Source organism: Lupinus angustifolius, chromosome LG07, assembly GCF_001865875.1.
Source record: "Lupinus angustifolius cultivar Tanjil chromosome LG07, LupAngTanjil_v1.0, whole genome shotgun sequence".
In the NCBI taxonomy this organism is placed as follows: Eukaryota; Viridiplantae; Streptophyta; class Magnoliopsida; order Fabales; family Fabaceae; genus Lupinus; species Lupinus angustifolius.
The window spans coordinates 6,922,198-6,936,838 of NC_032015.1; the positions used below are offsets into that span (position 1 = coordinate 6,922,198).

At 30.6% G+C, this 14,641-nt stretch overlaps 2 protein-coding genes across 2 annotated transcripts; one reads left to right on the forward strand and one right to left on the reverse strand.

Moving 5' to 3' along the window:
• On the forward strand, positions 4,288–4,811 carry LOC109353099 (zinc finger A20 and AN1 domain-containing stress-associated protein 7-like). Its single transcript, XM_019595275.1, has one exon. The coding sequence runs from the start codon at positions 4,313–4,315 to the stop codon at positions 4,748–4,750; it is 438 nt and encodes a 145-aa protein (XP_019450820.1). The 5' UTR covers positions 4,288–4,312; the 3' UTR covers positions 4,751–4,811.
• On the reverse strand, positions 6,480–8,402 carry LOC109352073. Its single transcript, XM_019593880.1, has one exon. The coding sequence runs from the start codon at positions 8,105–8,107 to the stop codon at positions 6,671–6,673; it is 1,437 nt and encodes a 478-aa protein (XP_019449425.1). The 5' UTR covers positions 8,108–8,402; the 3' UTR covers positions 6,480–6,670.

The window sequence follows — 14,641 nt, forward strand, 5'->3', positions numbered from 1 at the left end:
CTAGAATGAAGAGAACATCAGAGATCAATGCACTTGATCCATTCTTCCTCAGGATCACAATATCTCCAGTTCTTTCCACCTTGAGAATGCTATCATCTGCAAACTTCACATTGCTTTGCTTGCTAGGGTCAAAATCTGCAAGCCACTCCTTGTGGCTAGTCATATGATTTGAGCACCCTGAGTCAAGATACCAAGACTCATGGCTATGCTCTGCAGAGTTTGTGACCATGAGTGTCAGTGGTTCTTCCTCAAGTTCTTCTTGAACTGTGTAGGCTTCTTTCTCATCATGGTTCCATTTGCCTTTTTCACTGAAGCACTCATAAGAGTAGTGACCATTTTTGTGGAATTTGAAACACTCAACATTCCTTTTGTCATACTTATTTTGTTTCAGATTCCTTCTTGGTCTTCTTCTTCAATCTGAAGATTCAGACCAATTTAGATCTCCTCTGCTCTTCTTTCCTTTCCACCTTCTTGTTTTCTGACTGTCTTCATCTCTGAAATTGGTTGCCTTCAAGGCCTGTTCAGGGTTCTTGGTTGGATTCCTTTCAAGCAACCTCATTTCATGTGCTTCTAAGGAAATTTGAAGCTCTTCAATCTTCATTCCAGAAACATCTTTAGATTCTTCTATTGCTATTACAATGTAGTCAAACTTTTGAGGTAAGGATCTCATGACCTTTTCAATGATCATGAGATTTGTCATCACTTCTTTTCATCTGGTTTGTTATTGTGAGTACTTTTGTAAATTAGTCACCTATCTTATCATTCTCTTCCATTTGAGTTAGTTCATATTGCTTTTTAAGGGTTTGAAGCTTTACCCTTTTGATCTTGTCTCTATCAGAGTAGCTTCGAATCAAGATATCCCATGCCTCTTTTGCAGTGTTTGCATTCTGAATTTTTTCAAAATGTGTATCATTGACACATTGATGCAATAGGAATAATGCTTTGTTATCCTTCTTCTTGGCCTTTTTGAACACGATCCTCTGAATTTCAGTGGCATCAGGACCAGGTACAAGAAGACCATCTTCAACTGCATCACTTACTTCTTGAAAGTTGAACAATACTTTCATCTGTCTGTTCTATCTATCCCAATTCTTCTCTGTCAACATAGGAAGACTCATTGATGGTAGATCTCCTCCATTTCTAACCATTTCTGAACCGAATCTAGCTTTTCTACTCCTCACGTACAACCTTCACTTCTCTCGCAACAACACCACACACCAACCTAATTCACACACAGTGAATTTTTCGAGTTGCACTCTACACACCGTAGCAGATTTGAGATAGTGAATTTTGAAGCGTGATTCTGAGGTCCTTGGATTTGGAACGTGCTCTTGATACCAATTGTTAGAATCTCAACAAAGAAAAGAAGAAGAAATAGTATGTTTTGGTGTATATTGATATATCATATGCATTGTTCAACAAGGAAGAACCTTCTACGTATAGAAAATACACAATAATAGAAAACATAGTTTTAAACTTCCTAACTAAAAATAGTAAATTTCAACAAACTTAAACAAATCAGTCTCTAATGCAACTAACTATCATGTAATACATTTGGATTACATTTTATTTCTAACAGACTGAAACTCTAGTTTTTGCTTAAATCAACAAAACCCTTGAGAAACTTTGATTTTTTGTCTACCAAGAACTCTAGGTTTAAAATTGCAGCAATGTAGAGATATTTAACCCCTAGTGGCATATATCTTTGAAATTTAGTATAGTTCTTTAAGATCTACTAGAACATAAATCATTAGTCCACAACATTTGCAAATAATTTGACGTACTTATGTGACCATCTGCTTCTAACAAAAAAATATCTAAATAGCACAAAAAATTAGGACATAATGCTAAGCCTCTATCGCCCCAAAAATTAAAATTCGAACATTCACTTATGGGATACAGCTTAGTCAATTTGGTAACCTTTGTGATTTCCAAGAAAAATTATATTAATCTTATGATATTATACACAGGAAAAACTCAATCTTCATGTTGTTTAAATGACCATTCATATGAATTATATATAGAAAACTTTAGTTAAAGATGTACCATTGATGATATTAAAATATAATAAAATATTTCAACAGTGATACTTGATGTAATATACAATATGAGAAAATATATAAATGTATTTTGTAAGCAGTTATTATAAACTATTTATTCTTTATAATTATCTCTTAAATTTTATCTATTGATGTAAAATAGGTCTATGCATAATGCATAAATATAGTATTTAAAAGAAGATGATAAGTACATTTAAGAGTTATAAGAAAAAAACATATTCAATCCCTAACAATAAAACTTCAAAGTAACATCGTGAACCGTTTAAATACAACTATAAGTCTATAACTATAATTTGATATTAAGAATTTTTGCAATATTTTTAATGAGATAGCAAGTAAACCCAAGGAATGTTCAAAAGTATAATATTTTAATAAATAAAAAACATTATTATTTCATATGATAAAAAAACATAATTATTGCCAAAAACGAATAGGAGTTTAATTCTAATGCAACATAATTCGGAAGGGCGTGGCAAATGCATTCTGTATTAAAAGCATATTATAATAGGAGTGTTGCTTACTTTTTAAAATAAAATTCATGAGTGCTAAAACTTAGAAAGCCCCAAAGGATGGTCTTGTTGGATATCAACATTTTGAAAGGCACTACCATACTTGTTAAAGCTTATTTTTTGAATTAAACAAATCTGGTATTATAGATTAATATCTCCACAAATAAACCGTACATAGATAAAGTTTTAAAAATAGAACACATAAAAATTATTATGAGTAACAATGCTAGATTTAATTTTAAAGAGATAATAGGATGTGAATGAAAATATATATAAATTATTAGTAAGAGTAAAGCTAAATTATGTAACTAAATATCAATTTCTTTTACTAATTCTAGTGTGTGGATGAATACATTGTGTATAGGTTGACTCGTATTCTTATTTTATAGTATTAAATATTTAATTTTTATATATTTTATTTTAGAGAATTATGATACTTTTGTATTGAAGGTACTTTATGTTATAATTTTTTATATTTATTATAATGATCAATTTAAGGTGAAGTAGGTGATTATTGTGTTAATGATGGTCACCTATGATTATATATTTATATTTTTTTGTATAAATTAAGAAATATTAAGGACAAAATAGAAAATTAGAAATTAATCCACAATAATAAATACACCATATTTTATCATTATATATAGTATAAAAATATAGATATAGTATTATTTTGATAAGGTCTCCCATATATCAACATACAATTTTTTTAGACTTTACTCGTCAATCCCACACATAAATAATTGTTTAAAAGTATTATTTATTTTAAAAGATTACCAACCATAAGATATTTGTTATTAGGAGATGGTTTGTAAAATAAGAGATATTTTATGGTGAATAGATGAAGAGATTTAATATATAATAATTAATAAATATTATTTTAATTTCATTATCCAACATACATGCACATGTACATCAACGAAGTAATGCCAATTATGGAGAATTTTAAAAGTTGGGCACGAAAGGTATTCTCACTTTATATATTAGTATTAATATAAATTATTATTATTAGTATTTTGATAGGCACTATACTGCAATTTAATAAAATTATTATAGATTAATATTGACATAAATAGAAGTTATATAGATCTAAACTAAAATTTAAAAAAAAAATAAATATGTAATATATTGTTTGTGACAATGATAGATGATTTAATTTTGTAGAGATAATAAAGATATACAATATAAGATGACAACATAATTTTTTTACTAAAGGTAAAATTGGAAAGAAAAAACTAAAATTATTTAATTATTAATTTTATTTATAAGTAAAAGTAGAAGATAAATAAAACATATAGATAGACTAATATATATATATATATATACTAAAGTATAGATGATCCACTATTAATTTCATGATAAGTACTTGAGGAGGTTACTTATAAATAACCCGTCCCATTCTATAATCCTACAACTTCAACCTTGCGTCAGAAACGTATCATGCACATATTTTCTCTAGCTTTTAATTTCCTGCCAAACTATGTTAAACTAATAAAATATATGCAATAGATATAATATTATAGATTTAGTTAAAACATATTAGAAGATCTTTTATGATTGAGATTACTTTATTTTATATTTTATGATTTGTTTCCTTTATTCCTTATATAATAAAAAATATATTAGTATAAATACATATTAACATTATGTCTTTAGTATCACTTCATAATCAATAGCATAGTAGAATTTACTATTTTGAACATTCTTTCCCTTATTCTATACCCCACACCTTGTAATTTCAACATGGATCAGGAACTTTGTGCTAATGGTTGTGGCTTCTACGGTTCTCCTGCAAACAAGAACTTTTGCTCTAAGTGTTACAAAGATTATCTCAAGCTCAAGAAAAACATCACTAAACCATATGATGATGATGAATGTGAAGTAAAAAACTTGAAGGTTAATATCTTTGTTCCTCATGAGTCATCGTCTACTTCTCCGAAACCATGTGGTCTTGATGTTGTCGCTGTTTCTACCACAATGAAGAACAAGAATAGATGCAAGAGTTGTAACAAAAAGGTTGGAATATCAGGATTTGAGTGCCGCTGTGGTGAAGTGTTTTGTGGAAGGCATAGATACCCAGAACTGCATGCATGCAAAGTGAATTTCAAAGAGATTGGTCGTCAAATTTTGGCTAAACAAAACCCTCTTTGCATCCGTGACAAATTAGGAAATAGAGTTTAGGATATTAATAGATAGTTGTTATGATTTCTTTTCTTAACCAAGATTGGTAAATATTGCTATCCTTCGGGAACATCTTTTGTAATAACTAAAGAGTTGTCTCCTTTTTATATGAAAGTAGAAATTATAGTATGATGTTTTCGTTCTTTCTTTTTGCTTGAAAAACAAGTTATGTATCATTAGTCATACAATCTAAACGACCTTTAACCAAACATGCAAATGCGACATGTCAAGAAAATTTTGCTTTATAATCTACAATTTAGTAGGCAATCAACTTCTGTAGTTCGACTTTGATTGGAATATACTATTATTGTTTGAAATATTTGGATTAGTAGATCATTTTTTTTATATAATATTTAGTTAGATTTATTTATTTTATCAGTTATTATTTAGATTAATATTATCTATCATTTATAACAATTTATGTATATATAATAAATTATTTGAACTTATTTATATTTGAGTATGACAAATTCTTTACCATCCTAAATTTTCTATGTGGTATCAGAGTGGTCCCAGTCTCCGTGATCTGTTCTGTCACTATTCTGCTTCCATGAAGTTGAAAGTTTGAAAATCTGATTAGTCATCTTCCTTTAATATTTTAATATATCATCATCATCTTGTTAGTATTCATTAATTTTTTTCCAACCTCAAAATTCCATATTCTCTAATGAATTATGTTAGTTTTGTATTTCTTTTCCCACTAACAATCATTCCAATTATGATTGTACAACCATGTTTTATTTCCATTGACATTTATTTCAGTTATATATTTTAAGAATTATATCAGTAATGACTTTTTTCTCATTAAGAATCATTCTAATGGTGATTACACTTATAAAAAACTATGAATATTAGTCACTCTAACGACATAATACTTTTAAGGGATAATTTCAAACAAATAAGACATGATCAATTTCTTCCTTTCTCTTATGTACTCACTAGTCAGTGAATGTATAGTATTTTATTTTTATAAAAAGAAACTATTGAATATTAAAAGAAATCCACGAGTATAATATTTCATCATGAAAAAAAGGTGTTTATGTATTAGAAGGAAAAACTGAATTGGAGTCGAGATACTAGATTGATTAAAGGTAGAGACTTTCCTCGAAATAAACCTACAATTTTTTCTGATGGATATAATAATTCTCGAATATTTGGTTTGGGCCAATTCTTGTTATTAGACAGGACCAATCTTAACCACTGGACCTTGGGATCTATAGTAGGAAAAAACTTGATTATAATGTGAGATTAAGTTTGAGGTAGAGTATGATGACTAAATCTTGAACATGCCAGAATCACTACTTTAGACTCATATGGACCAGGGATTGGATAAAATATTGAAACCATATAACAAGATGGAAATATACAAAATTTATATACTAGTTGTTGAATTAGAAGTATTTGATAAGATTACTAATAAGTTAGATAATGATTGTAAAATGACAGAAGCCTTTACCTTATAAACTCATAATTTATTGAAATAAAACTGATTTACCATTTACTCACAAACCAATTTTTATTTCTTATCAAATAAGCTACCTGGCCTACTTATAGTTTACTTAACACTTATTCAACGCACTAAATAACTTTGTTATACAAAGTATAGATAAACAACTTGAAATTTCAGTAACATTACATAGTGATATATTAGTATCAATAGTCGGAAGATGATGATAAAACTAATGGAACATTAGGATATTCTCACATGATTAAGTGGAAAGTATGAATCATGAAACTCCATGCATTACTTGGAGATTTTACTCAAAACCCATATCTCATTTACATACATCTATATTCCATATACAGACTCAAGTATGAATCAAACAAACCCTCAATGATCTGAACTTACATATTTTTCCTTCTAAAATCAACCACCATAGAAGAAAGTGGAAGAGATAAAGGCAAAAGAAACCCATCCCCTTAGCTAGATTTATTTAAGTTTAAAAACCCATTGAAATTAACACATTGAAACAAAGCCTTAGCAGTCATTTCCCTCTCAAACCTCCAAATATAGTTCAACCCAACAAGAAGCTCAGTTATAGCAGCTTCTGTCTTGTCCTTATTAGCAAAGAACAAAGTCTGCAAAAGCAATACATTAGTCTTTGTAACCAAATTCTGATGCTCAAAGCTCCTTTCATTCTGCCACTTGATCATGTTATGTGCCAAAGGTGATAGCCACCCCAATATTCTCCCCAATGCATCTCTCCATTCACCAGCAAGTGCAGGATCACTAGCACAAAAACCAACTGATCCTTTCAATCTTGACCTCAATGATGACCTTATGCTACTTGGCAACATTGCATACAAGTCACTCCTTGCTTCCATTCCAACTAATTGGGGTGACTTTATCATTTTTTCCATAACTATAATCAAATTTGAATAATGCAAAGCCAAAGCTGAATCACCTAAAGTGTTTTTCCCTTGCTTCAATACCTTACAATTAGACTCAAAAAACCCACTTCCAAAATCTTCTCTTTTCTCTAATTCAAGTTTTGAACTTTTCAATGGCCCAGAAATGAAGGTAGTAGCTGAAGGATAAACAGCAGCTGAAGCTGATAAACTACGAGACAAATAAGGTCCTATTCCAAAAAAGACAATCTTAAGTCTTGCTAAAACAGTGAAACAAAACCTCACTAGTAACAAAACAACACCATCAAAACCTTTGTTCCACAAAGATTTTTCTTTTAACTCCTTAACCTCGTGTTTCTGACACAAAATCTTATGCTGAAGGTCACAGATTTTATGGTGATCCTTCCCAATTGAAGAAGAACAAGCTTCAATTTTTTCATTGCTATTGTTGTTATGGCAAAGTAGTGATTTTTTCAACCCACTTTCCAAAACAGAAAGCTCTTCCATTTCTCTATGGAGAGTTTGCGTGAGGGACACGTAAAGTTCCAATTTTTTTCGTCTGGCTTCGATATCTTTGTGGCACGTGAGGGTCCACGTGAGCGGATCGAAGCCCGAGTTAGCAAACTCGGTGAAGACTCGGTGGAAGGAACGGAGGGTGGGGTCATGGCACTTAACGCTGAGTCGAGAGATCGAATCAGAAACGAGTCGTAATGACTCGGCAAACTCGGCGCGTGCGAGGCTTAAGAGAAAGGACTCGTCGTTTGAGATGAGTTTCAAAACGCCTTCGAGTGAAACGGCGTCGTTTCGGAGGCGAATGATGTTGGCGTCAGAGAGAGACTGCCATAAATGGAGGAGCTTTGAGATCACGCTAGCGATCTCGAAGGCCAAAACGCCGACGTTTTTGGGTTTCTTTTTCAGAAGATGTTTCTTTGGGTTCAAGGGTTGAACGGGGTTGAAGCTGTGAGAGAACGCAGTTTTCACCTTGATGAGTAGAGTTTCGAGGGCCATGGAAAATTTTGTTTTTTCTTTCAGAGATGAAGAGAAGATCGACTTTGGTGAAATGGGTCGTAGTTTTTTCTTGTGGGTATATGAGTTTCGATGTGTTTCAGATAGAGCTAGGAAGTGAGCACCATATGTTTGTGGAAATGCATGTAAGAGATAAAGAGAAATTAATTGAAGAGTTGGTGGCTGAATACTGGTTCAGATGGAGAGAAAGAGAGTGTGGGATAGCCTAATATGCGTAAGAAGTAATGAGAAAGGGATGCATGAGGTAAGTGGAGTTGTTAAAGTATTTAAAGTTTGAAAGCGATGCCTCTAGGCCATCAAATTTTAACATTTTTTTTTCATCTATTTAATAATGTATAAGCTTCTTTGTTAACAGTGTTCATTATACGTTTAATTAAAGAAAACAATTTACCAATTTTATGAGTATGAATAAACTAAAACTAGTGTAGAAAAGTATGATGCAACTAGCAAAAAAGTTTAGGTCCACATGCACTTTGCAGTGGCACGGTACGACTAAGATGTCTCCATTAACGGAGAAACAAATACCACGTAATAACACACAAAAAGTAATATGTATCCCTTTGCTTATCATGAAATTACATTTTTGCCATAAAGAATATGTGTAAAAATAATTACTTACCTCTTCATTAATGAAAAGGATGTCTCGTTCACTTGGTATGGTAGATTGCGGCTTCAGAAGGTTGGTTTGTCAGTGTTAGTTAAGATTCAATCGCTCTAAAAGCGCGTAGAAGCTTCACTCATGATGAATCCCTTTCTTTTTTAACACTTTATGTTTAATTAAGGTGTCTAAATTGAAGTTTTATGCACTTGATAGTTGATATGTTTATTTAACCTGTGTTTAGAAATTTTTGTTGTATCATTAATTTCTTAGTTGGTAAAATACAAATCACTTTGTTTGTTTGTTGAGTTTGGATCCATTGAAACGCTTCTTCTTAGATGCTATTATATACTTTACAACAAGGATATCTTTGTTCTCACCGATCTGTTTTTTTTCGTTCTGTGATTAACTGTTTCAACTAAGAATTTCGTTTCTTTATGTCACATGCATTAAGTATACCTAATTAAAAGAAAGAGAAATAAATTTGACAGTTTGGTTTGGTGGTCACAAAGTATGTGTGGCTAAAAACAATTAAGTCTTCATTGGTCCAAGATACTTTATCAATCAGGTAAACATTTATTCGATATGAGAGAATTCAATACTGAATATAGATCTTAACATGTAGTATAAAAAAAATAGTGATTCAAATTTTAATTATTCTATCTTCCTCTTATATTTTATAAACCAGAAAATTTAGTAATGGAGATGATCTCAACTTTCCATCCATTACATTGACTAAACATATCTTGTATCTTTATACTTAGAGGTCTAAGGTCCACTCAATTACAGCAAATTCAGGATTGTTATATCATCATTGAAAATAAAACACTACAGATATGTATAATGATATATTAAAATATCATATATGCTAACATTTTATGAAATTATTAAACACCATGCCACTATGATTTTTCCAAAATTCATATGCAATGCAACCATCTCTTTTTCATATCAAAGATACTTAATTATTAGGTGCGGTAAGTTTTAAAGGTAATAAAGTTGTTGCGTTTGAAACACTATTTCTTTAGATAAGATAATTATGAGGCTAATGAATAATGTCAATTGTCCAAAAGCTGCAGATAGTGTGAATAATTGATCAAATTTGACTTAGAATAGTTATGAGGTTCAAGAAGGCAAAAACATCATTTAGATAGTGGCTTATGCCTTCAAGAATGATACATTCACAATAGCATAGAGATAGTGCAAAATTTTGGTGGTGGAAATATAAAGAAAACGGCTCCACTAGTATCTCACTCGTTCATATCCCATGGTTAGTGGGAAGGTGTTGGCTAGGTTTAAGGGTGGAAACAGGCCAGGTTAGGCTAGACTTTACCTTAAACATGCCGAACTTGTATAGCATATAAGAGCCTGAGTCTGACTTGTTTAATTTTTTTTCCAAAACCTAGGTCTGTTCTGTTTAAAAGCATAGTCTGGTCTGTTAGTCTGTTTAAAGGCCTATTATATTATATTATATTGAAATATGTAATCATGTCTATATTTAAATAACTAATATGCATACTTTTAAATAAATTTTTATAATCCTAACAATTAAATTATATTTTTGTATACATTTTTATATTAAAATTACATATATAATAGCATTACTTATATATTAAAATTATAAAATATGAACGTTATTACATAATATAACTAAATAGGTCGGTTTGTTAGGTTTAATAGGTCATTTGGATGGCCTAAAGTCTGGACTGTTAAACTAAATATGCTATTCAAAAAGCCTAAGCCTGGTTTGTTTACGAAAAAAGTCTGACCTAACCTAGCCTGTTATAGACTAGGTAATAGGATCTAGTAGGCAGTCTGACCTGTTTCCACCCTTAGCTAGGTTGATAGAAATTAAGGGTCACCAAATGCTATAATGATTTTTCTCCTATTCTTCCTTCTTATTATTAATAAAGAGGAGGAATTCACTTACTCCGAGAGTAAGTTTTTTTCTCATCTTAGCCATCAATTTTAGGAAAATCCAATGGTTTGAATTATATTAGTAAGTAGATATAAATCATTAGATATTCTAGAATTGATGGTCAAGATGAAGAATAAGTGAGTAAATGGATCCCCACTCATTAATAAATGTCAATTGTTGATAAAACAATGATTCTCCTATCTAAAATGCATTTTTAAGTTGAGTTTTAGAGATCTCCCCGATTAAGAGAGAAAGTCAATTTGCACTAGTGGACAAATGATGTAAAATTAAATTATAGGTGAGAGAAGAGAGGAGATGAAGGAATAGAAAATGATCTATTGTCTTAAATGGTATATCAAATGATCAAATCATATCTTTGATTAATAAAAATATGTAATGTTAATTTAAAAAATTAAATATTCATTATTTTTTTATATTTATTTCATTATCATTTGTTCAAGACATGGTTTTTGATAGAAGAACAATTATAGGAAAGAATGGAGTTATTCTAAAATATCTAATGAAATGGTTCTACAAAGGGTTTTTTCTTTTTAACCTTTGCCATGCCTTTAGCCAACCAATGGAAGGAGCAGTGAATGATTTCTATGTTGAATTGTCTGAAAATGTATAGGCATACATTAGCCCATGCTACATTGATATTGGTGCCTTTGGAGAAAGCAAGCTCATGCATTCCCTTCCTCTTTGTTTTAACTTGGTAAATATTTTTCTTCTTCTCTGGTCCAAGAAAGACTCTACTTCTAGTTCTATTATTATATCCATAATCCATTCCCTCCACCTTTTGCACTTGGGATATAAAAATAAGGAAATAAATTAGCCTTGCATTATTGGGATACCAGCTAATACTTTTCATTTGTGTGGATAATTCTTTTTGGTATTATGAAAGGTATTCACTTTCACCAAATGAGTAAAGATTAATTTTTTCCCAAGACATAAAAGTTAGAGACAATATAGTAACATACATTTCTCATGTATTAGAGGGGTTTTCTAGGAAGCTTAATTGTAGGCGGAAGCATAGGGATATGCAGTGATAGGACAAGAAAATAAACTTTGCAAAATTTCATAGAAATAGATCTCTTCAATGGAATAATATTGAAAAAAGAAGCCTCCCTTTTTGCTTTCATTCATTGACTGCAAGCTGGAATATGATATGTGTCATGCATGGAATGGCTAATTAACACTAACTATCATGCTTTGTAATCCTAAAATGGCATTACTTATATATTAAAATTATAAAATATGAACGTTATTACATAATATAACTAAATAGGTCGGTTTGTTAGGTTTAATAGGTCATTTGGATGGCCTAAAGTCTGGACTGTTAAACTAAATATGCTATTCAAAAAGCCTAAGCCTGGTTTGTTTACGAAAAAAGTCTGACCTAACCTAGCCTGTTATAGACTAGGTAATAGGATCTAGTAGGCAGTCTGACCTGTTTCCACCCTTAGCTAGGTTGATAGAAATTAAGGGTCACCAAATGCTATAATGATTTTTCTCCTATTCTTCCTTCTTATTATTAATAAAGAGGAGGAATTCACTTACTCCGAGAGTAAGTTTTTTTCTCATCTTAGCCATCAATTTTAGGAAAATCCAATGGTTTGAATTATATTAGTAAGTAGATATAAATCATTAGATATTCTAGAATTGATGGTCAAGATGAAGAATAAGTGAGTAAATGGATCCCCACTCATTAATAAATGTCAATTGTTGATAAAACAATGATTCTCCTATCTAAAATGCATTTTTAAGTTGAGTTTTAGAGATCTCCCCGATTAAGAGAGAAAGTCAATTTGCACTAGTGGACAAATGATGTAAAATTAAATTATAGGTGAGAGAAGAGAGGAGATGAAGGAATAGAAAATGATCTATTGTCTTAAATGGTATATCAAATGATCAAATCATATCTTTGATTAATAAAAATATGTAATGTTAATTTAAAAAATTAAATATTCATTATTTTTTTATATTTATTTCATTATCATTTGTTCAAGACATGGTTTTTGATAGAAGAACAATTATAGGAAAGAATGGAGTTATTCTAAAATATCTAATGAAATGGTTCTACAAAGGGTTTTTTCTTTTTAACCTTTGCCATGCCTTTAGCCAACCAATGGAAGGAGCAGTGAATGATTTCTATGTTGAATTGTCTGAAAATGTATAGGCATACATTAGCCCATGCTACATTGATATTGGTGCCTTTGGAGAAAGCAAGCTCATGCATTCCCTTCCTCTTTGTTTTAACTTGGTAAATATTTTTCTTCTTCTCTGGTCCAAGAAAGACTCTACTTCTAGTTCTATTATTATATCCATAATCCATTCCCTCCACCTTTTGCACTTGGGATATAAAAATAAGGAAATAAATTAGCCTTGCATTATTGGGATACCAGCTAATACTTTTCATTTGTGTGGATAATTCTTTTTGGTATTATGAAAGGTATTCACTTTCACCAAATGAGTAAAGATTAATTTTTTCCCAAGACATAAAAGTTAGAGACAATATAGTAACATACATTTCTCATGTATTAGAGGGGTTTTCTAGGAAGCTTAATTGTAGGCGGAAGCATAGGGATATGCAGTGATAGGACAAGAAAATAAACTTTGCAAAATTTCATAGAAATAGATCTCTTCAATGGAATAATATTGAAAAAAGAAGCCTCCCTTTTTGCTTTCATTCATTGACTGCAAGCTGGAATATGATATGTGTCATGCATGGAATGGCTAATTAACACTAACTATCATGCTTTGTAATCCTAAAATGATTTTACTATAGCCAAGATTATGATAGTCAATTAAAAACAATAATATAGTAATGCAAGATGAGGAGCATTTGGTGACAAAAAATATGGATTTTAATTTGTCCTTTTATATATGTGCAATGAACCAGCACTCCATTTGCGAAATCTAGGACAATATTAGATTCTCTACTGGCTTATTAGGCAAGTACCTAAGTACATCTTGACCATATTTTTTTTTGTTGATAATATATACTCCTACTATTAACCTATGATACAAACATATGTGAATTATATATAATTATATATAAAAATGAGCAGATCAAATAAGACAATCCCCAACAACAACAAAGTGAAAGGATGATTTTTATATTCCTATATGTACAATGTAGTCATGTTCAATATGATTGAGGAAAGTTCATACTTCTAGTTGTATTATATGGGAACATGACCGATTTAAAAAAATAAAACGTAATTTGGCGTTACGATTATAATATAGTATTTGATTAAAGAGAAAATGAAAATATTAAACCATCTTTGACATGAGTACATTTACATGCATGTCACGCTATCATATTAATTAGGAGGACTTAAATGTTTTCTGGGTATACATTTTTTTTGCAGGGATAATGTGAGACTTGGGAGTGTTGGTTAACAGTTTCTTACATATAAGGAAACATTTATTTAAATTTCACTATTTCCTTAATAAAAATTAAAAAATAATTACGATTGTAATTTAAAACTCGTGAGTGAAACATTCATAAAAATGAAATGCTAACCATAATAACCTCATATATATCTAATGATGTCTCGTTTTAGATGTATATATATATATATAAAGCTTGTTCTTTTTTAAATAAATATGAGTGTACATAAATGTTCTTAGAAGAGTAATAATTCAACAGTAATGTTAGTGTAAATAAATGTTGTTTAAAGAGTAATTCAAACTTGCAATGATGACAGATACAAATGTTATATAGCATTCATATTTGATGTTGAAATCACCTTCCTATTGGGGGCTTCTGTGTTTACATCATGTATTGCTTTTAGGCTTAGCAAAATTAAGCACATAAAAGTGACACAAACCAACTTTTTTAATGCACCCACCAAAAAAGTTTGAAAATGGAAAAGGGTTTGGTGTGCAAATTCATAATCACTCTTAGAGAGTTATTTTGTACCATGCGACCATAATCTTATTTCATGCATGGGTAGGACTATAGCAACCATGCATGCTGGCTTGCTTGCACGCT